This window comes from Saccopteryx leptura, chromosome 6, assembly GCF_036850995.1.
Source record: "Saccopteryx leptura isolate mSacLep1 chromosome 6, mSacLep1_pri_phased_curated, whole genome shotgun sequence".
NCBI lineage: Eukaryota > Metazoa > Chordata > Mammalia > Chiroptera > Emballonuridae > Saccopteryx > Saccopteryx leptura.
In genome coordinates, this window is record NC_089508.1 from 168,944,938 (window position 1) to 168,969,045 (window position 24,108).

General features: G+C 42.8%; 1 protein-coding gene across 4 annotated transcripts in view; it reads right to left on the reverse strand.

Moving 5' to 3' along the window:
* PPP2R2B (protein phosphatase 2 regulatory subunit Bbeta) overlaps positions 1–24,108 on the reverse strand; it is a 443,356-nt gene that overhangs the window by 398,640 nt on the left and 20,608 nt on the right. The window contains exon 1 of one of the 4 annotated variants that reach the window (XM_066342765.1): positions 13,919–14,194. The exons of the other annotated variants lie outside the window; for them this stretch is intronic. Within the exon in view, the coding sequence (XP_066198862.1) occupies positions 13,919–13,997 (79 nt within the window). The 5' untranslated portion in view covers positions 13,998–14,194. Of the gene's footprint in view, positions 1–13,918; positions 14,195–24,108 lie in introns of those variants that run through there. 4 annotated transcript variants of the gene reach the window in all.

Genomic DNA, 24,108 nt, shown 5'->3' on the forward strand with positions numbered 1-24,108 from the left:
GCATTTAGTGTGTCTGTAGATAAAGGCCAGTGGAAGGAAGAGAAGGGAGCAAATGTTTCTTGAGTTCCTGCCAAGTCTCAGGCACTGGTCCAGCTGTCTGAAACATCCCTTATTCTCTTTGTCTACCCTGTGAAGGTGCAAGCTTTGGGAACCTACCTTTTAAGAGGCTAAAAGTTATAGAGTGGATGATGCCTTTCTTCTTTCACATTATACAGTTGGGTTTTTCCAGGAAGTGGTTCTCTTTAAATGAAAGTTGGGTACCACTGGGAGCCTCAAACTTGGATCACTTCACTCAGGTCTGGGCAATGACCTGATATTTGATACAGCACTCAATAACTTCATGTGATGCCCAGAGCATATCTGAGGATCAATAGAGAATCTTAACTAAAGCTTTGGCCACTGCTTCAGCTATAGAATCATTTCCATTTCTCATCTCCATGTGCCTCTGACTCAGAGGCAAAGATACAATCTCCAAACAAGACTGGAAATAAGTTCAAAGGAAGTGAATCCGGAGGAGGCTGTTTCCAGCATGCACAGCAAGCTTCGCCGGGGCCATAGACAGGGTAGAGAAAAATGCAACTCGGCCTGGTAGCACGTTTGAGATGGGAATAGGAGAAACTGTGGGAGAAGCAGTTCAGACAATACTGGACTGCCCAGATCCCCACCCTCTGAGCTCCACACGCTCAAGCTTGGCCCATTGCTTGGAACCATTTAAGAGGCACAATGTGAGGAAACACGTATCACATATCCTAGTCCTCAATTGCCTTGTTAGTTACCTCAAGTGTGAAAAATAGCACTTATGAGAACATTCTTGAAAGTTTAATACCAGATAATAGTCTTTTGAGCTCATTCCACATGTAAATAGGGCCAATTTCAAAGAAAAATGAACTTCCTCTTAAAAACTGTAAAATAACAGGGCCAGTGTGTGTACTTGGCTCAGCCCCTTAAAAATACCTGGAAACAGGCTCTCTCCTGAGGGGTAATCAAGACACAGGCAGCAGTGCGAGAGGCAGCAAGCTCCTTGCAATGTATCCTTGAGGGCCTTTCCCCATCTTCTCTAGAGAGTATTCAGATTGGCATTTCTTAAGAATATATTCATACAATTGTCAGGAACAGCCAAACCACTTTCAAAGGGTATAGAGGCCAAAACAGACTGTGAAGCCCCAGGCTGGGTATCAGTCCCAGCTCTTACACCCTTTGTTGAGTGCTTTGGGGCAGTTCAGGTGACAGAGAGCCTGGAGAAGGAAGGAGCTTGGTGTGTGTTCCAGACAAGGAGGAGGCCACTGGGCTGGTGGAGAGGAAAGTTACAGGAGATGGTCACCTAGGAACTTCTAGGCCACAGAAGGGCTTTAGAGTTTACTGAGATGGGAAGTCACTGCAGAGGCTTGAACAGGGACATCACATAATCCACCCAGCCACTACTTTGTAGCTTGTTTGCTTTATTTCTAGCCTGTGCAACAGTCTAGAGTGGAGGGAGGGAAGCAATGCTTTGTGGTGATAAAATATTATATACAATTATCTTCATTCCAATCTTTTATCTTTCGTTTACACTGTGACTGCATGTTCCTGTCTGACATCTATTCATCTATCTATTGGCTGACCTTCTGAGGGCAACATAAAATAGGTATTTTCTTTGAGAATTGGGACAAAGAGAAAGAAAGCTTTGCTAGGGAAGGCAGGCCCAGAAGTCTTCATGCATTTATTCACACACGTATCTATTGAGTCTTAAATGAGTGTGTAGTATGTGCAAGGCACTGCTTTGCATACATTGTTTCATTTCCTCTCCTAACAATCCTGAGGAAGGGTCCATGATCTCATCTTATGAAGAAATGGAGGCTTAGTCAGGAGCAGTCAGCTAGCCATGGAAAGTTTGGGGATGTGGATCCAAATATAAGACTGGGACTGCAATACCTATGCTTCTCCTTCCACATCAGAGGAGAACAAGCCTCTGGGGCCAGCCTATGTGGGTTAAAATCCTACCACCACTGCTTACTAGCCATGTGACTTTGGGCAAGTTATTTTGTTTTCTGGACCTCAGTGTTTGTATCTGTAAAATGGGGATAATCAATGTTCCTCTAACCTAGACTGTTATGAGAACTAAATGAGCTAATACATTAAAAAACTTAGAAACAGGCCATGACATCTAAATGTTCCATATAATCTCCCTGACTGTAGGTAAAGTCATAAGAGGCTACTTGAAGGAACTTGGGATCTTGATTCTACCTGGGGCATGAAAACCATTCTCATACACATATAGGAGTGCCACAAGGACAAAGCCTCACAGTTATGATGTGGTGGTTCTAAGAAATAGATTAAAGATCTAGGCAGAGTCAGCAATATCTTGAAGAATGACCACCTTTGGCAGGGACCACCTCTCCACTGCTATCTTGTTCAGGAATGTCACCATGGGGTTTAGGGACCATGTGAAGGGCTGGATGAGATGGCTTTAGAGGTCTTCTCCCAGATAGAAATTCTATGATTCTTTCCAATGGGATGGAAACAGGTAGCCTAAAGGCTGGCTTTGTTTTTCTTGCTTAGGCATGGCTTGAATATACAATTTCTTGATAGCCAATATCATCCCTTTTTGGTTGATGCTACCTGCTTGGTTTCCACAGGACTTTACATTTGGGGTTCCCACCCACATGCTTAGACAGTCTATCATCTGTCTATCATCTGGGTAATACAACCAAGAAAAGATGGATTAATAATTAAGGTAGCACATGGCTTCTTAACCTTAGCTCGTAAGGCTGACTGTTGATCAACTCCCCTCTGACAGGGCCACCTTGCTGATTATATATGAAAATATACCATGAAGCATAAGCACCATCTATCTAGAGGCTTTGATGCAGCATGATATAATAATAAACATGATATAAAAGCATTCCTAGTGGTTTTGTCCTAAACAGCCTTTTTTTCCCTTCTAAATACCATGCTTTGCAATAGCTTTGTCTGAAAGAGTAAACGCACTCTATCTTTCAATGCCTGGAATATTTACTGTCTCATCAAAACAAAGTATAGAGTGTTTCTGCCATTGCTCATTGAGAAGAAAAATTTCTTTGTCTGGATGTCAAGACAGTGGACAGATCTCTGTGTTTATAAGACCGTTTCATTCAGACACAAATACACCTTGAGTATTTGGGGCACCCTTAAAGTTACCTACTAGTCTTCTGTATTTTGATGAGAAGGACTGCTTTTAGCAACCACATATCTTTTCTGAGTAGCCAACTCTTTGAAATATATCCATCTACCTCGTAATTCTTCTCATTTATTCTCACAGTAGTCAAAAGAATCTTCTCATATTGCAAATATGTTCAATTTCTCCCCAAATCTATACCCTTTGGTAATTTTCAATTGCTCTATGGATTGAGACCAGACTCCATAATTCATAGCACAGAGACAGGCAGGGTCACACAACATGATAGCCTCATTCTGTACTCCATTCCCTGGTCACATGCCCCAGCCACACTGGCCTTCCTTTAGGACCTACCATTCAGCATGACTCTCTGGCGACAGGGCCCTGCGAACATGTTATCCTTTGCTTGGAAAATTCTCTTTTTCATTTTTCCCCATTAAGTTTTATGTAGCCCTCAGATCTCAGCTCAAACAACACTTCAGAAAAGATATCCTGACTTTTCTATTCATCACAAAACCCTATTCGACCTTGTCCTAATATATATCATGTTCTCAGCATTGTAGCATCTGCCCCAGTTTACCTTAATTTGGTCAATTTGTTTGTCTTCCACCAAGGCTTGAACCGTATCTATTCTGACCATCTGTGAACCTATTACTTAACCTATAGCTGATATATCATGGAGACATTCTGTAGATATATGTTTGTATTTTTTGAACAAATGAATAACCTCTCTTGCAAGGAGGTCATTGACGACTCAATTTGCTCCTAAAAAGGTGACATTCCCATGTATAAACAGTAGGATCCAGAGAAGGTGTTCACTTGCATCTTTGAAACGAAACATTGGTTTGCCTTCTGAATGTTCTTCCTCCTAACTACTTTTGCAGACACTTGTGAAAACACAGGCCTTGGCCATTTCAGCCCATCTTTTCTCCCTGCTCAATCTGTCAGGGCAGAAACAATGACTCAGAAAACTAATGGGCCAGTCTCTCTAACAATGCTGATGATTTCACTGTTGGTGATTTTTCTATTAGATTTATAAAATAGAGTAAAAATGAAGGAATTGCCCTGGGGCACAAGTGCCAAAGACAAACAATGAATTCAGAAACACAAATCAGAATAGTACTGACCAGTGTATATTACAAGCAAGCCCCAGGAAAGGTAATAGAGGTTGAAAGAATAAAAAAAAAACCACATTTTGTTTTGATAGGAACATGATGAAATGGGAGGAAACCAGAAATTGCAACCAGACCAGCTAGGTATTGCCACTGTATGACCCAGACAAAGATATTGTCACAATAAGCAAGCATACCACCTATGAAGTGGCTGCTAGGCACATTCCACTCACTGCCCTTAATCCTTACAATAAACGTGAAAACAAAACAGTATTACTTCTATTGTACCGTTGAGAAAACAGACACTCATAAATAATTTTAAGTCATATTTGAAACTCTGGGTTATCTGATTCCAAAGCCAATGTCTTTTCCGACTAGGTATTTTATCTCTCCAGTCCTCTGTAAGCATCCTCCCCTGTAAACTGTGGATGCATGCTACCATGCAGAACAGTTGCCATAATCATCTCCAGGTGGTAATAATGCATGGAGAGTGCCTGGCTCTCAGCCGACTTTTTTCAACATTATTTCCTGTCCTCCTTATTTCTTATCAGCTGCTAAGTTCCATACGAATTTTACTAGGACTTTCTAAAAAATGTGTTATCGCTCCCAGCTTCTGATTGAATATGGGAAACTCAAGGTGGGGACACACTTCAGAAAGCACTGTCACTTAACTCACATCTACACTGCCAGGCTTTATGATAATCCACTTTTAGCTCTGACACACAGCAGGATAAGCCAATTTCCCAAGGGACAGCAACGTCGGAGAAGAATCAGAATCTAGACATCTCTCGACTGGCCCATAACTCCATCACCACATTGCTCAAGGTACACAAGGCAAAAGTTGATTTCTGAGACCTCAACTAATATGAATCACATTAATAATAACCACAGCTAACTCTTATTGAGCTCTTAATTTGCACTGGGTACCACACTCTATACTTTGCATGAATTATTATATTTACTCACCAAAGAAACTCTTTGATATGTGAATCGTTTTTATCCCCCTTTGAATAGACGACAAAGCTAACGCCCAAGAAATTGAATGCCTTTTCCTACACCAGATCAACTTTTTAGCCAGTATCTGACCATAAAATCTTAAGGCAAATTCATAGCTACTGTGAAGCAGACAAATGCTCAGTAGAGTTCCAAGAATGTGTAAGAAGACACTGACCTTGAATCTTTCCAAGACAGCCACTTACCTGCCAGACATCAGAGGTCTCGACCAAAAGCAACCTCTTCTTGGTTGCAGGATTTTACTCTACCATTTCAAAGGGATCCACAGCTGCTCAATGACTTTCTCCTGGGAGGAGGTGAGTGTAACATGCACCTACTCTGCCGCCATCTTGGATCTCCCCTCTTTCTCCCAGAGCTCTTCTGAGCTTTGAATAGATTCCTCAACCCTGATGGTTGTTTATTACAGACTCAGGTTCTTGCCTCTAATAGCTCATAAGATTCACCTGGGGAACCTTAAAATCTTGGATTCCTAGGGCCCATTTTCAGGGAGTTAATTCAATAAGGCTTTGGTGGAGACAGCTCTGGGAATTCACCACAGCTGAGTCTCATGCATAGCTGGAGTCAAAACAACTCTTCTTGTAGAGTTGTTTGTATACACATTTTTCTTCTCTGCCAAAGTGCAGCTTCTTAAAATGGGAATGAATCTTTTTTAAGTTCCCAGGTGCTGAGAACCAAAAATGTTGTGGGAAGGTAAGGACCTGGACTAGAATCAGGAAGTCTGGGTGCAGAACTTTACCTCCCACATATTAGCTTTGTGGTTTGGGTAAGTTACTGTACCATTCTGTGCCTTGTTGCCGCATCTGTAAAATGGGGACAATTAATAGTATTGATATCACCATGTTTTTGTGAGATTTATGTGAAGTAACAACTATAAAGTATTTAGCAAAGGGTTTGGCATATAATGAGCCTACAGTAAGTGCTAGCTATGCAGGTAGACAAAAAAAATCAATCAATATCGGACTAATAATGCCTGTTCATGACTGTTGTTGTGGTAACTGCAGTGGGGAATACAAAAGAAATATTAAGTCCCATTCATGGAATATTCACAGGCATTATGCTATAGGTTTTACAAATATTATTCCTTTTTACTTTTATAACAATTCTTTGATATGTTATTATTAGAGAAGAAAACATATCAGTTAAGTAATTGAAGGTCACCCTGCAATTAATTATCAGTGCTGAGATGAGAACTCAGGTTCATCTGGTTCCAGAGCCCAGGCTTTCTACTTTCTTACTGGCTTGATATACAAGTTCATTAATACATATATCCATTCATTCAATCAACAAGTATGTATTACATGCTTCCTATGTGCTAGAAACTGTTCTGGGTCCTGGAGATAAGGAATGAACAAAATAGGAAGTCTTTGTTTGCATGTAGATTATATTCCATAGTGGGACAAGGCAGGTAACAAGTAAGTAAATGGATATATAATATGTCAGGTAAAGATAAATGCTATGGAGTAAAAATAAATCTGGATAGAAGTAACTGGGGAAGAAGAAAGAAAGAGATTGATTTAAGACAGGAAGGCCTCTCTGACCAAGAAACTTTTGAGAGATGTATGTGATAAGACATGATTGGAGTCTTGATATTTTTAGGTTAGGCCCAGAGGATTCACTGTAGAACTGGAAGAAGGATATGAGAGAAAGAAGCAAATAAAGGATGACTCCAAGGTCTTTGCTTTGGGTAACTAGGACAATGGAGTTCTCATTTTAATTGAGTTGGAGACAAGTGCTAGACAGACAGGTTTTTTCTTGAGGGGAAATAGGGGTTCTGTGTTGAGATCTCTATTACATATTCCAGTGGGAATGTTGGGTGGGCACGTGGTGCATTTTAGGTGAGGAGTTGGAAGTGGAGATATTAACTGAATAGGTGATACTTATGACCATGGGATTAGCTGAGCTCACCTCAGAACAAGCATAGATTAAGGAGAGGAATGAGCCCTGGGATCCAATATTTATAATCCAGGAAGATGATAGAGAACCAGCAGGAAAGTCTGAGAAGGACTAGCCAGTGAGGGAGAAGGAAACAGGAAGCGTGGGCCATGAGACCGAAACGAGGAACTTTGTTCTTTGATCAAGAACAAAGCAGTGATCATCTGAGCCAATGGCAGCAGCGGGAAAGGGACACAGGGGCATAAGATGGGTATTTGAAGTGAGATGGTTTACAGCATGTTTGTAGATTGCAAAAAAAATGATCCGACAGAGAGGAAAGACTTGGTGACACAGAAAGAGAGCCAGAGAGAGAGAGAGAGGACAAATTCAGAGTGAGGGGCATGGATAAGGGTCAGGGTAGGGTCCGGCTCTCAAGTGGAGGGCTGGCCTTGGATGACAGCAGGAACAATTCATCTACTATACATAAAAAATGAAGTAAATGTAAAGCAATGTCAAGCTATGTAAGATCTTTGTGTCAATCCTTACAACAACCCCTTCCAGCCGTATATTATTTCCACATCACAGAGAGTCACAACGTGCTTTTAAGAAAGACTTGAAATGTCTGTGTGTATTTGTGACGGTGAGAAAATGAGTAATGGGAGAAAGCCGTGTGTGACGGTGCATTCAATGTGGGCCCAAAGAGCAAATCGGTTCTAATTGCAGGGGAGGAGCTCAGCAGAGAGTTTTAAAAATGTAAAAAATAATAACGGCATAAATACGTACAAAGGCACAAAATACAGGCATGAATCCCTTCTTAGTGTCTACATCCAAACAGACTGCATGGGTTCTGATCCTAACTAACCCTTGCAGTTAGCAGCCATGTGACCTCGGACAGGTTACTTAACTTCTCTGTGTCTTGGTTTCCTCATATATAAAATGAAGATAATAACAGTACTGACCACATAGAATGGTTGTGAGGAACACATACACCCGTACATATATCTGTAAACACAGTGCCATTGTAGCTAGCAAACAGAAAGCATTGTATGTTTTACTTATTATTCCATATTATTATTATTTATGACATGATGAATTAGAAAAATGTGTATTTTTTCCCCTCTGTGTGTATGTGTGTGCATGTAGACTTCCAGCAAGCCTGCTTTTGGGTGTCATTGGGATATATTATTCCTCCAGAACTTTCCTCCTTCTTTTTTTTTTTTAAAGTGAGAGGAGGGAAAATAGCGAAACAGACTTCCACATGTGCCCGACTGGGATCCACCCAGCAACCACCGTCTGGGGCCAATGCTTAAATCAACTGATCTATTTTTAGCTCCTGAGGCCAACATACTTGGACCAACCAAGCTATTCTCAGTGTCTGGGCTGATGCTTGAACCAATTGAGCCACTGGCTGTGGGAGGGGAAGAGCGAGCGAGAAGGGAAAGAGTGGGGAAGAGAAGTAGATGGTCATTTCTCTTGTGTTCCCTGACCAGGAATTGAACCCAGAACATCCATATGCCAGGCCGATGCTCTATCCACTGAGAACTGGCCAGGGCCAGATTCCTCCTCTTGAAGGAGCATGATTGATAGGGACAGACGAGTGTGTATATTCACTCTCCCATCCAAGCCTTCCTTTAAGAAACCTTTTTGAGCATCTACTCAGAGTTCAGCTCTCTACTAAGCAGGATGCAGAGACTGAAAACAAACAGGGCAGAATCCCTGTGCCCAAGCTGCTCCTCGCCACCAGAAGACACACAGGTAGATAGACTGTTTCCGTATAACCCAAAGGGTGTTTTTTCTCATACTGCTACTCAGAAATAGATGTGCAAGTCAAGGTCGAGAGCACTGATTTCTGATTCAGAGAGTTGGGGCTTGAGTCTTAGCCCTGACACTTTACTACCTGTGGCCCTGGCAAGTCAGGTGTGAGTCAGCTTTCCTACCTATCAGGTGGAGATGGCAGCATTTGGCACAAGAGACTGTGTGAGGAGCATGCGATCAGACAGGCACAACCTCAGCCCACAGCCAGCGATCACAGGCTGGCTGGTACCTCTGCTTCTCCCTCCCAGTTCTCCTGCCCACTAGGACTGTGGCGTGTGACTCATCATCACAGCTCCGTCTCTGGAGCTGCCAAGGAAGGCTTCCTAGAAATGCTTGGCTTGAGCTGAATTTTAAAGGTCGAGGAGGGGTTTGCTGCATGGAAACATGACAAAGACAATTCAGGGACAGAAAATGGCAAGTGGCAACGCATGTCACACTTGTCCCTTTACGAAAAGAAAGTGCCCCTGCTCATTTGTTAGCCCCTCAAAAGGCCCTCCTGTGTTGAGTACCAAATTAGGTCCACTAGACCAGTGGTCCCCAACCCCCGGGCCACAAACTGGTACTAGTCTGTGGGCCATTTGGTACCAGTACACAGAGAAAGAATAAATAACTTACATTATTTCTGTTTTATTTATATTTTGTCTGAATGATGTTTTATTTTTAAAAAATGACCAGATTCCCTCTGTGACATCCATCTAAGACTCACTCTTAACGCTTGTCTCGGTCACGTGATACATTTATTCATCCCACCTTAAAGGCTGGTCCGTGAAAATATTTTCTGACATTAAACCGGTCCGTGGCCCAAAAAAGGTTGGGGACCACTGCACTAGACAATATCAGGCAAGGTTCCTCATCCTTCACTGCCCTTCTCATTCCTGTGGGTCACCCTACCCCCTCTGTCCTGTCTGGAAGGGTTCTTTTTTGGGGGCCCGTGATTGGGAGTCTGTTCCTCAAATCCTGAAATCATTTTACTGGCTGAGTCTCCCCTACCACGGGGAAGGAAGTCCTTGCTCATTTAATGAGGTCCACAGAGAAGGGAAGACAGCCAACTGTCTTCTCAAAACCCTGTTAGTGCATCAGGTTTAGTTGTCTCCCCGGCCCCAACCCTTTTCTTCCTATTTGCATCTTCTTATTTCAGGTTATAATAGTGCTTGGTAACAGAACCAGTCCCCTCGAGTATGGCCATGGAAAGTTCCCAACTGGCCAAGGTTAAAACAGCCTGCACGCATGTAGGAGTTAACATTTTGCAGAATGTTTTCACATGTTTTTAAAATGTCCCTATATAACAACCTTGGTATTTGTCATCTGCTCATTCAATAAAAATGTGTGAAGTGCCGCCCTGGCTGGTTGGCTCAGCAGTAGAGCGTCGGCCTGGCATGTGGAAGTCCTGGGTTTGATTCCCGGCCAGGGCACACAGCAGATGGGTGCTTCTCCACTCTCCCCCCTCTCCTTCCTCTCTGTTTCTCTCTTCTCCTCCTGTAGCCAAGGCTCCATTGGAGCAAAGTTGGCTCGGGCACTGAGGATGGCTCCATGGCCTCCGCCTCAGGTCCTAAAATGGCTCCTGTTGCAATAGAGCAACACCCCAGAGAGGCCGAGCATCACCCCCCTGTGGGCATGTCGGGTGGGTCCTGGTCGGGCGCATGGGAGAGTCTGTCTCTGCCTCCCCCCTGCTTCTCACTTCGGAAAAATACAAAAAAAAAAATGTGTGAAGTGCCTATGAAGTACTTGGTATTGTTCTAGTGCCTGGGGTACAAGAGAGACCAGAATGAGATGGGGGTCCTGTTTCCTGAAGCTTTCAGTCTGGCAGGGAGACAGATGTTAAAGAAATAGTTACATCAGTCTATTCCTAATTGACAAGCTGGCACTGGTCCTCTGAAGTAAAAGAACCCAGTTCTTTAGGAGCTGTGATCCGCTGAGGGTCAGGGGCCACTTCTCAGCTTGAGCTGAGAGTTGAGGGCTACAATAATAAGAAATTGGGCCAAGGAAAGAGAGAAGAGTCTCCAAAGATTCTGGTTGGAGGGAAAATACTGAGAAACCAAAGAAGGCCCATGTGGCTGGATACCAAGCAAGATGGAGTGTGTCTGAGGCCCAGCAGGAAAGTCAGGGTCAGGACAGGGAGGGCGTGGCAGGTGAGGGGGATCCACCGAGAGGTTCTAATGCAAGTGTTTGTGTTTCAGGGGACGGTGGTGGTAACATAATCATATTTTAAAAACATTTTGACTACACTGTGGAGAACCCAATCTCTATCTGAGGGATGAAGAAAGAGGTTTGAGGGCTGAGAAAAAACAAATATTGGCAGTCTCTATATTGTTGAGGTACCCTATGCACAAGTGTGTCAGTCACTATATAAAATAGGCTTAGATAACATCTTGAACATACTAAATGTGAGCGAAAGCTGATTATTACCATCGCCATCATCACCATCCTCACCCTGTGTGTGGTATTCTGAAAGTATTTCTTCACCACCGCCCAATGAAGTATCATTACCCATGTTTTGCAAATGAGGGAACTGAGGCACAGAGAGGTTAAATAACTACCCGACATCCCTCAGTTGGCATGTGGCAGAGCTGGGATTCAAAGCCTGTGACCTTCCTGTGTTGAAAAAAACAATATCAAGACAACGCTGAGAGGACCACCCAAGTGTTGAGGTAGCATGCGTCCATCCCCTTAAGAAGCCTAGGAATCGTTGAAGCTTTCATTCTAGAATCTCTTCCACGGGGATTGCTTGAGTCATTTGTAGTTATTTGATTTTCTCAGGGATATACAGAAATTATTCACTCTTCATCTTTTTCAATTAAATCAAAGATGAGGTTCACAGCCATAACTTTTCCAGAATAGACTACAGCATGACATGATTGCTAATAATATAAAAAGAAAAATGCAAACTCAGATTCATGCTGACATATTTTCCTCTGCAAACTCTAAATAAGTGTAACTAGTTTCTAGCGACACTGTGACGTGTTTGAGAAAATAACTAATTGCTAAAGATGGTGTAATAAAGAAAACGAATATCTAAGGAAGTATGTGCGACATGGGACTCCAAAATGAAGAGCCTCTGTCACGTACCAAGCTTTAGTGATCACATTTCATTCTCAACATCCTGGGAGCAACTCTTTTTATTTCCCACAAAATTTTTATTTCCTATAAAATTGAACGTGGAGCCATGAAGCGGCTTGACCCTGCTTGCGTGGCACAGTATTTAACTTGTGTCTGTCCACTACCCCCTGGTGCCTCCTCCCTGACGTCAGTGTTTGGGAGATGCTGTTATCCTTGCCCATGATCATGACTGGGTTTGCAACAGATTTAAAGACATGTCTCTTCACCACACTCCTAAATCTAGTGATGGTTGGTGATTCAGAGATTGTTCGTTTTGACATGAATAAAATGGGATTTTTACTTTGATGGCATAAGTCAGTTAAATGGGACTGAAAAGCAGTTCAAGAAAGTTCTCGTGGTGTTTTTTGTCTCTATGATGGAGGATCTTTAGTTTGATTAATACACAAAATAGCAACCGAGTAGGCCGACGGTTGAAGTTCTTAAAGTCTAAACTGGGAACAGAGGACAGGGGACCAATCAGATATAGTAGAAAAGTTATCGAGGCAGCTTCTTTTTTGAGTTTAGATCTTTTGTATTTGAAAAGATTCCCTGGAGATTTCTACCCTGGCCACCCCATCCTTCCCCATTTTGTATAGGGACTTAACTAAGTTCCTTTCCAGGGGGGAAGAAAGATTTCTCAGGGGTCATCTCCTATAGCTAACAATAACATTTTTAAGGGAGACATCCAATTAAAGAAAAAAATCTCTGAAACATCAATGTCTAAAAAAAATGCCATCCTTGGTCTTAATTCAAGAAGATGCCAAAAGTCTACTCCCTTTTCCTGGGGGTACTGATTGAAATCATCTTACGGTATAATGAATGTTTCTCTCATTTTATATAAACACCCAGCCCCACTCTCTTACTTTGTGGGTGAGAAGCACAGGTTTAATTCTGGAAGAGTGTGGCTTGACCTGCGGTGGCACTGCAGCCCTCACATCCCTGGGTCCTCTTAGATCAGTAGGACAACCAACCCCTAAGGCTGTGAGACGGCCAGCCAGTCTTTCATCTTGAAACTGCTCTTTTCCTAAGGATGTGTCAGATAAAACAAAACAAAACAGGCAAATCACATATGGAGGATGCATGAACTCTAGAAATGTTGAAACCTGCAGAACTCAGTGGAAGGCAAATGGTCAGAATGTTGACAAGGCACACACGTGTGTACACAGAAAGTACACACACACACACACACACACACACACACACACACACGTATGCATATCATGCTAGTTTGGAAGGCAGCAGGACCAGGCACTGGGGACCGTCGGCACAAGGCTCAGCTCACCCTTGCATTAAGGCCCTAACTCCGGACCCCCACCCCTCTCATTCCCAGCAAGTGCTGAAAGTCAGCTGTGTTCTTCCTGCCCTGCAACCCAAGTACAGACTCGGAGCAGACCGCTCCTACAATCGGCACTCCACAGTCGTGGAGTGAGCTAATTCTATTTTGCTAATTGCTTTCTTGGGCAGGCACCAAGTTATTAAACAGACAGTGACACAGAGAGCTTGGATTAAACATATGTGGCAGCACCTACAGCAAATTATTTTCTTACCATTAGTTCCAATTACTTGTTTGCATGTTCAGTAGAACCAGGGAAATTGGTAAAACATTTCTGGATTCTTTTTTTTTTCTTCTTCTGACCGGCCGTATCAGCTTTGAGATCACCTTTGCCACATTTCCTGCTCTTTAGAAAACACTCCCCTTTCCTTGGAGAAGACGGACTGATTTTAGGAGCAGATCTAAGCCGGCAGAGCCCAGCTTCTGCCAGGAACGCCAGTCATCTAACAGCTACAGAAAACAGTCTCAGGCGAGCTTGTGGGAAGTCAGACACCAGCCCACTTTTCCCACCCACCCCACACCCTCTCCCTCTCTGGTCTGTACCTTCCGTGTGGCAGCTGGAAGAGAGGATGGTATTCGGAGGTCTGAAGATGTAAGGCAGGTAACGAGAGAAGCATTTCATCTTCCAAAAAAAAAAAAAAAATTAAGACTAAAAAAAAAAAATCTAAATAACAAACCAGTCTCCTGAATCCATAAGGATTCTCTCGGCCTCGAAAGCTGGCTACATCACCAGTATGTGTATGTAGGTTCTCGTCCAGATCTGCAAAGCTGGGGAGCCCGAGGAATTACTGGAGCTGGGTCCCATTTTGCCATCAGCGCCAGGAAGCACTGCCTCACATTTCTGCATGCAGCTCAAACTCAGAAGCCCCCAAGCAAGCCGGGATATAGGCTCTTCATTGGCTGCAGCTCCTCCGAGCAGGATTTGCTGAGTAAGTCAGTCCTGCCTTGTAAACACACGCGGAACTGCCCTGCCTGAAACCTCTACCTTTTCCCGTGCGGTCAGTTTCTCTCTTTGCAATAGAAATCCAGCAGGATACAGGAGTCATGAGGATAAGTGACCATCTCTTATTTAGCGGAAAGATCAGATGAAACAATGACAGCACAGTGTTCTGCTCTGGAGAGAGACGCTGTTAAAAGGAGCCACCCGTAATGCCATGGGTCTCAGGAATATTAAAGTACAGTGCAATGAAATGGGTCTCTGTCCCTGCTTAATCTAGATTTGGTTCTATTTTTTTTTTTAATACGAAACCCAAACAATAGGACCATTTATCATTTAGGTGAAGCCAAAAGCTGGGTTGAGTTGTCGGTGACAGAGGGCTAACACAGACAGATTCTGTGTTCCACTACTGCTTTTCTTCCCCCTTGCTGCTGGTCCTAACACCCAGGCAACAACTTGGTACTGCGTTATTTGCTGTACAAATTTAAAGCCACAGCCCAAGAATAGAAACTATACCCAGGGGAGCTGGCCCGTGTACTCTGATGGTGTAGGAAAGCATGGGAAAAGTAAGTTGATCAAGGATTATACAACTTTTCCAAAACTCTCACTGAGATTTCAGATAGCTAGATAGCTAGATAGAGAATATAATATTAAAAGACATGCCCTATCATTAAAGGTAAGTAATTAGGACTGGGGAACTGGTTTGGTTTAGACCCATGAAGTAGTAATGACTTTGGAAACCTTACCACTACAAGGCCAGCACAAGGCATTGGTCTGGGATTTCTAAGTTCTGTCAAAGACACTATTATAAACAGTGACGAGGAAGAGGCAAACATCTTTTGTTCTGCATTCAGGGCCACAAGGAAGTGATTTAAATGGTCCATAAAAGAAAACCAATATTCCCTAGAATAGGATTTTTAAAAAGTAAGATTTAATATAAAAATGTGTCTTGAAATCCGGTAGGATTGTTTTTAAAGACTTTCTTGGCTCTGCTCTTGACAAAAAGATTTGACAGCATCGGAGACATGTGTTGGTCGGCCCAAAAGAGGAGAGACTTAGAGCCATAAAATAATGACAGTGATGGTCCAGGCCATTTTAATGTAAATCGACTCTTCCACCAATGTACACTCTTTATGACTTTTGGACTCTTGTGATATGATGACAATGCTGACCAGGAGAGGACACATAGCCCATTGGCAGTAATAATATAATCCATCACTTCCTTTGACCCAGGAGCCAAGAACAGGTGGGCCATCTCAAGTAAGGTGCTGTTTAAACAATGTCTAACTGGTCCATTTGGTTGTAATCTCAAAGTCATGACAGAAGAGCATATCTCCAGAGCTGTCTTTCTGAGAGATAATGAACATTCATCCTCTGATCAGCAAAGTGGAAGGAGTGCGGGCTTTGGGGTTCAATCTGACCCAAGTTTGAAACCCAGTGCATTCGGTCACCAGTTGGGTAGATATGAACAAAACTTTAACACCCGTGAGCCTCAGTTTCTGCATCTATAAAATGGGAACAACCACGAGGTTTTCCTCGTGTATCCTTGGATGAAGTGAGATAATAAGCATAGGATGCACCTGGCACATTACACACACTTGATAAACTGTCACTACCAATGTTGCTCTTACTGTTGTCCTCAGAGCTATAGCCATAGGCCAACCTCAGAGCAGAAAAGAGATAGTGTGGTTAAGAGGATGGTACTCTAATTAAACAGCTGGAGGTTAAGCCTGCCTTTGATATTGACTTTCTCTGTGACCTTGGGCAACTCACTTAACATCTTTAAGCCTCTTTACATACCTATTAAAGATAATAGAGACCCTGGCTGGTTGGCTCAGCGGTAGAGCGTTGGCCTGACGTGCGGGGGACCCAGGTTCAATTCCCAGCCAGGGCACATAGGAGAAGCGCCCACTTGCTTCTCCACCCCCCCTCCTTCCTCTCTGTTTCTCTCTTCCCCTCCCGCAGCCAAGGCTCCATTGGAGCAAAGATGGCCCAGGCGCTGGGGATGGCTCCTTGGCCTCTGCCCCAGGCGCTAGAGTGGCTCTGGTCATGGCAGAGCGACGCCCTGGAGGGGCAGAGCATCGCTCCCTGGTGGGCGTGCCGGGTGGATCCCGGTCGGGCACATGCGGGAGTCTGTCTGACTGTCTCTCCTCGTTTCCAGCTTCAGGAAAAAAAAAAAAAAAAAGATAATAGAATCTTACCTGATATTTTGAGGGCGAAATAGAATGGTTCACATGAAGGGTTTAGTATAGTGTCTAGCATAATATGAATAAGTGCTTCATACGTTTAATTGCTATTGGCTATAACAGTAATATCAGCCCTTAATCACAGTATCTTATTGCATTCATTTACCTATCTTGTCTAAATAATGAAATTGTAAAATCTTGAGGGCTATATATCAATATCTGATTCATCATGGCACCCCAAGTGCCCTCCCCAAACATTGGCACTAATTAGGTATTCCATCAATATTATACAGTTGGGTCAGTGATTGAACGAGTAGATGGATAAAATATATAGAAGACAGCTTCTGAAAGATGTTTTGTACTTTTTTGTGGAGGTCTTTTTTTTTAGTAAAAATAATATATCACTCAAGCAACAATATTATGGGATTTGCAACATGCTTCAGCTTTGCATATTTCTGTCTTAGATAAATAATAGGCATTTAGCAAATACCTTCCGAGTCAATGGTAGGCACTTAGGAAATACACCTGGAGGGAAAAAAACTACTTTTGAGGGGAAAAGGAAATCACTAACGATGCTGCCCACAATTATCCTCAAAGAACTCAGTAATAAATAATAAATAAATAAGTAAACCCTCAAATCTTCAAAACAAAACAGAAAAGCCTATCTCCTCCTATAGAGAGCAAAAAACTATGGGGCTAGCAACTAACTTCTAAAGGACCACTCCAGACCAGCCAGTACTTCTTGACCTCAACGGAAATGTCTTCTCCAACCCGAATTTCAAATGAGAGAGTGGCCTTGGTAGGTTGTCTCAGTGCATAGAGCATCGGCCTGGTATGTGGACACCCTGTTTTGATCCCTGGTCAGGGCACACATGACAAGTGACCATCTGCTTCTCTTCCCCTCCTCTCTCTCTTCCCCTCTCACAGCCAGTGGCTTGATTGGTTGGAGCGTCAGCCCTCAGCACTGAGGACAGCTTGGTCTGTCCAAGCATCAGCCCCAGGCAGGAGTTGCCAGCTGGATCCCGGTTGAGGTGCATGTGGGAATCTGTCTATCTCCCCTCCTCTCACTTAATATACAAACAAACAAACAAACAAACAAATGACAGAGTTAGTGCCAGGCCTGTGTACACCATCTACCTGGATACAGAATGGGCAAAGAGCAGAAAGAACAAATGTGGAATTTCCTTGGGCGGGTAGTTCTGATGCAATGGCTTGCCCTGCACTATTTTGACTGTGTCAGGGTGCTTTTGCCTCTTTTTCTCTTTGATCCTCTGAACAACCCCATCTTACGGAAGACAAAACAGGGTAAGAGGATATCATAATGTATCCAAAGACAAAGAGCCCACAGAGGACAGCCACTGTTTTTGCACCGAATTCACCCGGTAAGCTTGTAAAGAATGTAGATTTCACAACCTTCACTGGGACAAGGAATCTGCATATTGAGGACCTCGGGAGGGAGTAAGGTATTTAATTTCATGCTTTGGCTTAAAGGGTCAGGGTCACAAAGTGTTCCAAATATCCTTGTCTTAAATCATTTGTCTCACCACTTGTCTCCAACAATTTGTTGCCACCCTATTATATTAGGTATTAGGCTGAGTGACAGGGAAACAGGATATAAGATCCCACCCCTGCTCTAAAGGAGGGCATATTCCTGAGAAAAGAACTAACAAACTCTTAAAATACAGCATCAGAGGGGCTATGACAGCAGAAAGAGGTGCTGAGAAGATTCTCTGGGATTATAGAGCCCCCGAAAGGTCATTGTTAGAGAGCTGTGCTTTTGCATTACTTACAAAAAGCTCCTGTTAAAAGGCAATTATCTTACTGGGAGGTATAGCAAATGAACAGTTAGCAGTCATTAACTCCATAAGTGGAATTAGACTCTGATATACCGAATGTCACGGCAGATAAGAGCAGGGCTAGGAGGAGAGGAAGGAGTCTCTATAAGGAGAGGGGAAGCTCTCGGGCAATGGCAGGAGAGCCTGGAGGGAGGCCCAGGAGCAGAAAGAGGTCTCTGAAAGGGAAACCAGAAGCCTAGGAGGAGGGAAAGATAAAGGTGACCCATTTTAGCTGCCAGGCGAGAAGGGCCCTGACGTCTGGCAGGGCGGAGCTCAGAGACAAGAAATTCACCAGATGACTTTCTCATGCTGGGTTCTGATATCCAAAGCAAAAAACAAAAAATAAAAATAAACCAAAAAAATTGGGAGATCCTTGAGTATGCTGCACTATGGGCCAGGCTGTTCCGAGGAAGGAAGGCAAAGAGACAGATTCCCACGTGTGCCCCAATGGGGATCCACTCAGCAAGCCCCCTACCGGTGGGCAACACTCTGCCCATCTGAGACCGCTGCTCCATTGCTCAGCAACTGAGCCATTTTTAGCACCTGAGATGAGGCCATGGAGCCATCCTCAGCACCCTGGGCCAAATTGCTCAGACTATTTGAGCCATGGCTGTGGGAGGAGTGAAAAGGAGGAGGGGGGAGGGTGGAAAAGCAGATGGTCAGTTCTTCTGTCTGCCCTTACCAGGAATCAAACCCAGGACTAACATACACCAGGCTGATGCTCTACTGCTGAGTCAACCATCCAGGGCCCCAAGCTTTTTGTTAGACTGATTTTCTGAGAGATCAGAAGCAATCACTTTTGTCCTTTAAAGTCCCAGTTAGAGCCCTTGCTTTGGGGCCAATGGCCTGGGGTGTCTTCCAGCAGTCTGTTCCCTGGTGTCTCTCCTGGTGTCTGCTCTCATGGAAGCCGACTCCTATGGTTCAGTTAGTCTGATCACTCTTTTCTACTGTGTTCTTCTAACCTTCTTTGGGGAAGTTTCATCATTTACAGTTTTTCCTTTTGCTGAGAAAGAAACTAAATCCCAGGAAAAACAAAACTTAGCTCATTTAACATCAGTCAGATGAGCCTGACCCGGTCTTCATTTTCATCAAAGCAAAGCCAATCTCTAGCCATTCTTCAGGTCTTAAATAAAATCTCATATCTTCAGGAGAGGTTTCGTTCTTTCCTGTTTTTTAAATTTAAATTATTTTTTAATTTTTCAATTATAATTGACATACAATATTATATTAGTTTCAGGTATATACCCAGTGATTAGACATTATACAACTTACTAAGTCATCATCCCGATAAATCTCATAGCCATCTGACACCATACGTAGTTATTAGAATATTACTAACTATATTCTCTATGCTGTACTTTACATCCCTGTGACTATCCCATAACAAGCTGTTTGTATTTCTTATTCTCCTTGTGCCTTAGGACTGGGTCAAATGCCCTGCTACAGACTCTCAAACACCATCCTCCCCTTTCAAAACACTCACTCGTTATTAAACCTATTTGCTGAACACCTACTTATGCCAGGTGCTAAGCAATCCATATACAAAAATAAAAATATTAAAACATTTACATGGTGTAAGCCAGGGGTCCCCAAACTTTTTACATAGGGGGCCAGTTCACTGTCCCTCAGACCGTTGGAGGGCCGGACTATAAAAAAAAAACTATGAACAAATTCCTATGCACACTGCACATACCTTATTTTAATGTAAAAAACCCCAAAATGGGAACAAATACAATATTTAAAATAAAGAACAAGTAAATTTAAATCAACAAACTGACCAGTATTTCAATGGGAACTATGCTCCTCTCACTGACCACCAATGAAAAAGGTACCCCTTCCAAAAGTGCAGCAGGGGCTGGATAAATGGCCTTAGGGGGCCGGATGTGGCCCGTGGGCTATAGTTTGGGGACCCCTGGTGTAAGCAATCCATAGTGAAAAAGATAGATAAAATACCTGCCCATTCCTAATCAATAGGGCCATGGTGAAGGATAAATAAGGTAGCTCATTACAGTGCTTTGAATTCTGTGTGACATAAAGTACCATTCAATTACTTTAATAATTGCTGGTAAGTATATAATTCCCATGCCGGACTCTAATTGGCAGGAGAGCAGATCTTTGATTTTTCTCTGCTGATTCCTGAGCGCGAGGTTCACTGGCTGGTACATGATAGGAATTCAATAAGTCTGTGCCGGATTGAATGGAGTCGAACTGATGAAGGAGAATTCTGACATTGTTTGCATCATACTCTCCACACTCTCCAGCCAGGGTGTAAAATTCACAACTTGGTACATTGTGACCTGGAGAAAGAGGAACCCCTTTTTTGGATGAGTTCATCAATCCATTTGTACAATACAATGGTTTTAGCAGCTGATAAATGCTATGCTTGCTTCTTCATGTTGGAGAAACAGTAGTAAATAAGATGAGGTTTAGCTCACCGAGTTTGTAGACAATCAACAAGTAAATATTGCATCGACAAGGCTTTTTTTCAGACGGTGGAAAGAAAATAATGATTAGCCATTCAACTTTTGGGTATTTATCTAAAAGAAACAAAAACACTAACTCGAAAAGATATATGCACTCCCATGTTAATTGCAGCATTATTGACAACAGCCAAAATCTGGAAACAACCTAAAGGTCTGTTAATGGATGAATAGATAAAGAAAATGCAGTATGTATATACAATGGAATATTATTCAGCCATTATTTTTAAAAGAATAAAATCCTGCCACTTGTGACTGCATGGATGGAACTTGAAGGTATAATGCTAAATGAAGTAAGCCAGATAAGCCAGAGAAGACAAATACTATACAATTTTACTTTTACATGAAGTCTAAAACCAAACCAAAACAAAAACATCCAAGCTCATGGATACAGTGAACAAACTGGTGGTTGCCAGAGGCAGTGGGGAGGGGGTATAAAATGAATGAAGGAGGTCAAAGGTACATACTTGCAACTATAAAATAAATAAACCATGTAATATACGAAATGGTGACTACAGTTAATAATATTGTATTGAATATTTAAAAGATGCTAAGAGCTTGATATTAAAAGTTCTCATAACAAGAAAAAAACCCCACAACATATAATGGTGGGTGTTAGCCTGCCTTATTGTGATGATCATTTCACAAAATGTATACCTGAAATTAAGACCGTGTTATATGTCAAGTGTACCTTAGTTTGTTTCTTTTTTTTTTTTTTTAGTAGAATAAAGAGAATAAAATGGGGGATGTGGTAGAGGGTGAATGCTTTGCTTGGATGACAGTCAGGGAAGGCTTCTCTGGGGAGGTGACATTTCCGCTGAGGCCTGAAAAATAAGTCGCTGGCCTAGAAATGGTTTTGTTCTTCTCACTCACCCCACTGCAGCCTGCAATTTACCTTAAGAGCAATTTCCTCTCTTAATTTCATTAACTATTAGTTGTGGCAATGATTTACTTTCATTGATTGACCCTAAGTTCTGTGGGGACATAGACTGTGTTGTCTTGCTCACTGTTGTGTCCCACAGGCCCAACAGAGAGGTCGGGGGAGGTTTGGTTTGCATTTTTGATTGGCAGCCAGGACTGATTGCTCAGCCAGCTCTTTTGGCATGTGACAAAAGCAAGTGAGAGGTGGGTAGCCACAGATAAGACGAAAGAGGACTTTGAAGATAAAACACAGGCTCAATGGAGAGCAGATGCTGCCTGCCATGCAGCAATGGGCAAAACAAAACCTAGTCGGTTACAACATTGGCTCTCATTAAGAAGACTATCCTACGAAAAGCATAGTAAAGCCAAGCTCATTTTCTTTCTTTTTTTTTTTTTTTAATATTTTTTAGTGAGAGGAGGGGAAACAGAGAGACAGACGACAGACTCCTGCATGTGCCCTGACAGGGATCAACCCAGCAAGCCCACTAGGGATGGTGCTCCACTGCATCCAGAGCCTTTTTTTCTTTTTAGCACCTGAGACAGAGGCCATGGAGCCATCCTCAGAGCCCAAGGCCAACTCTCTCAAACCAATCGACCTATGGCTGTGGGAGAGCAAGAGAGAGAGGGAGAGAGAGAGAGAGAGAGAGAGAGAGAAGGGGGAGAAGGGGAGGGGTGGAGAAGATGGTCACTTCTGCTGTGTGCCATAACTGGGAATCAAACCTGGGCCGTCCACATGCCAGGCCAAAGCTGTACCACTGAGCCAACCGGCCAGGGCCCCCAAGCTCACTTTCTACCAAATTTTATATACTAACTCTCATAGTACCTCCAAAAAGTAGACAAATAATTTCTCCTAATTTATAAAAAGATGGCAAAGCCAGTAGACTGGGTTTGTTTTTTTAATTCCAAGCCATAAAAATATGACTTGATTTTAATAGATGATAACAATAGTAACAACAGTAACTACCAAATTGGAGTTCTTACTAGGTCTAGTCACTCTCCTAACCCCTGTCCCTAGAATATCTCATTTAAACCTTTTGTAAATCTTATAAAAATGTAAACATCATTTTATCTGTTTAGACACGATGAAATGTGCACAGAGATATTAATTAGCCTGTCAAGTTCAAGCAAGTGGAGCCTGACTAGGTGGTGGCGCAGTGGATAGAGTGTCAGACTAGGACGCAGAGGACCCAGGTTCGAAACCCCAAGGTCACCAGCTTGACGCAGGCTCATCTGGTTTGAGCAAGGCTCGCCAGCTTGAGACTAAAGTCACTGGCTTGAGCAAGGGGTCACTCAGTCTGCTGTAGCCCCCTGTCAAGGCACATATGAGAAAGCAATCAATGAACAACTAAGGTGCTGCAAAAAAGAATTGATGCTTCTCATCTTTCTCCCTTCCTGTCCGTCTGTCCCTATCTGTCTCTCTCTGACTCTCTCTGTCTCTGTCACAAAAGAAAAAAAAAAGAATCAAGTTCAAGCAAGTGGAGGAGCTGGGATGTCAGCGCAGACTCCTCACTCCTACCCCCTGCACTGCCTACTCCCTGCACTGTCTGGACGCTGCACTGCTTCCTGGGATATAAGACCTTGACATTCTATTCCCTGTAGTTTAGTGTAGGACAGAGCACCTAGAATGAGACTATACTTCTGTGTCTACATATCTGGAACTTGTGAACACTGGATCAAGGCTGGTCAAGTTTACTTCTGAACTATTTCAAAGAAAGGGTTTGCTGATGACTGGTATAATTTTGTGGTGGGATATCTCAGCAAATTTATGTACCTACCCATCAATGCCTCTAGGGACTTGCGATTTCCAAGACACAATGCCAAGGACTGTGGGAGTGGAGAAATAAGGCAGGGAGTACAAAGCTGAGCAGGGAGATAAGAAATAAAGAAATAAATGAAACATTGGGTCAGATTCCAAGAAGACTTCCTGGAGGTGGTGGCATTTGAGATAGGCTTTGAAGGACAGGTAAAATCTGAATCTATGGAGATGTGAGTGGGGAGAACATTCTGGTAGGAAGTAATAATTAGAGCAATCGTTTAAAGGTAGCAAACCTCAAGAATTATTTGGGGAATAGTGAGTACTTCTATTTATTAGTCAGCCTATGTAACACCTCTTAAGATGTTTCTTAATGCTACTTTATGAACATGGAAATGATATTACATTTTCTTCCATTTTTACTATATAGTTATTCACAACTCAAATTCACTCCTTCCCCTATTAACTCTCAATTAAGGGAATTATAAAACAAATTTAAATATTTAAAGCAGATTCTCATATCTGTGGACCATGCACTAGTTAGTTTTCATTGGAAATAGTAGACCTCTTGTGACTAGGCTGGACAAAGAGCCTCCCAATGAGGCTCTGTAATGCCTCAAG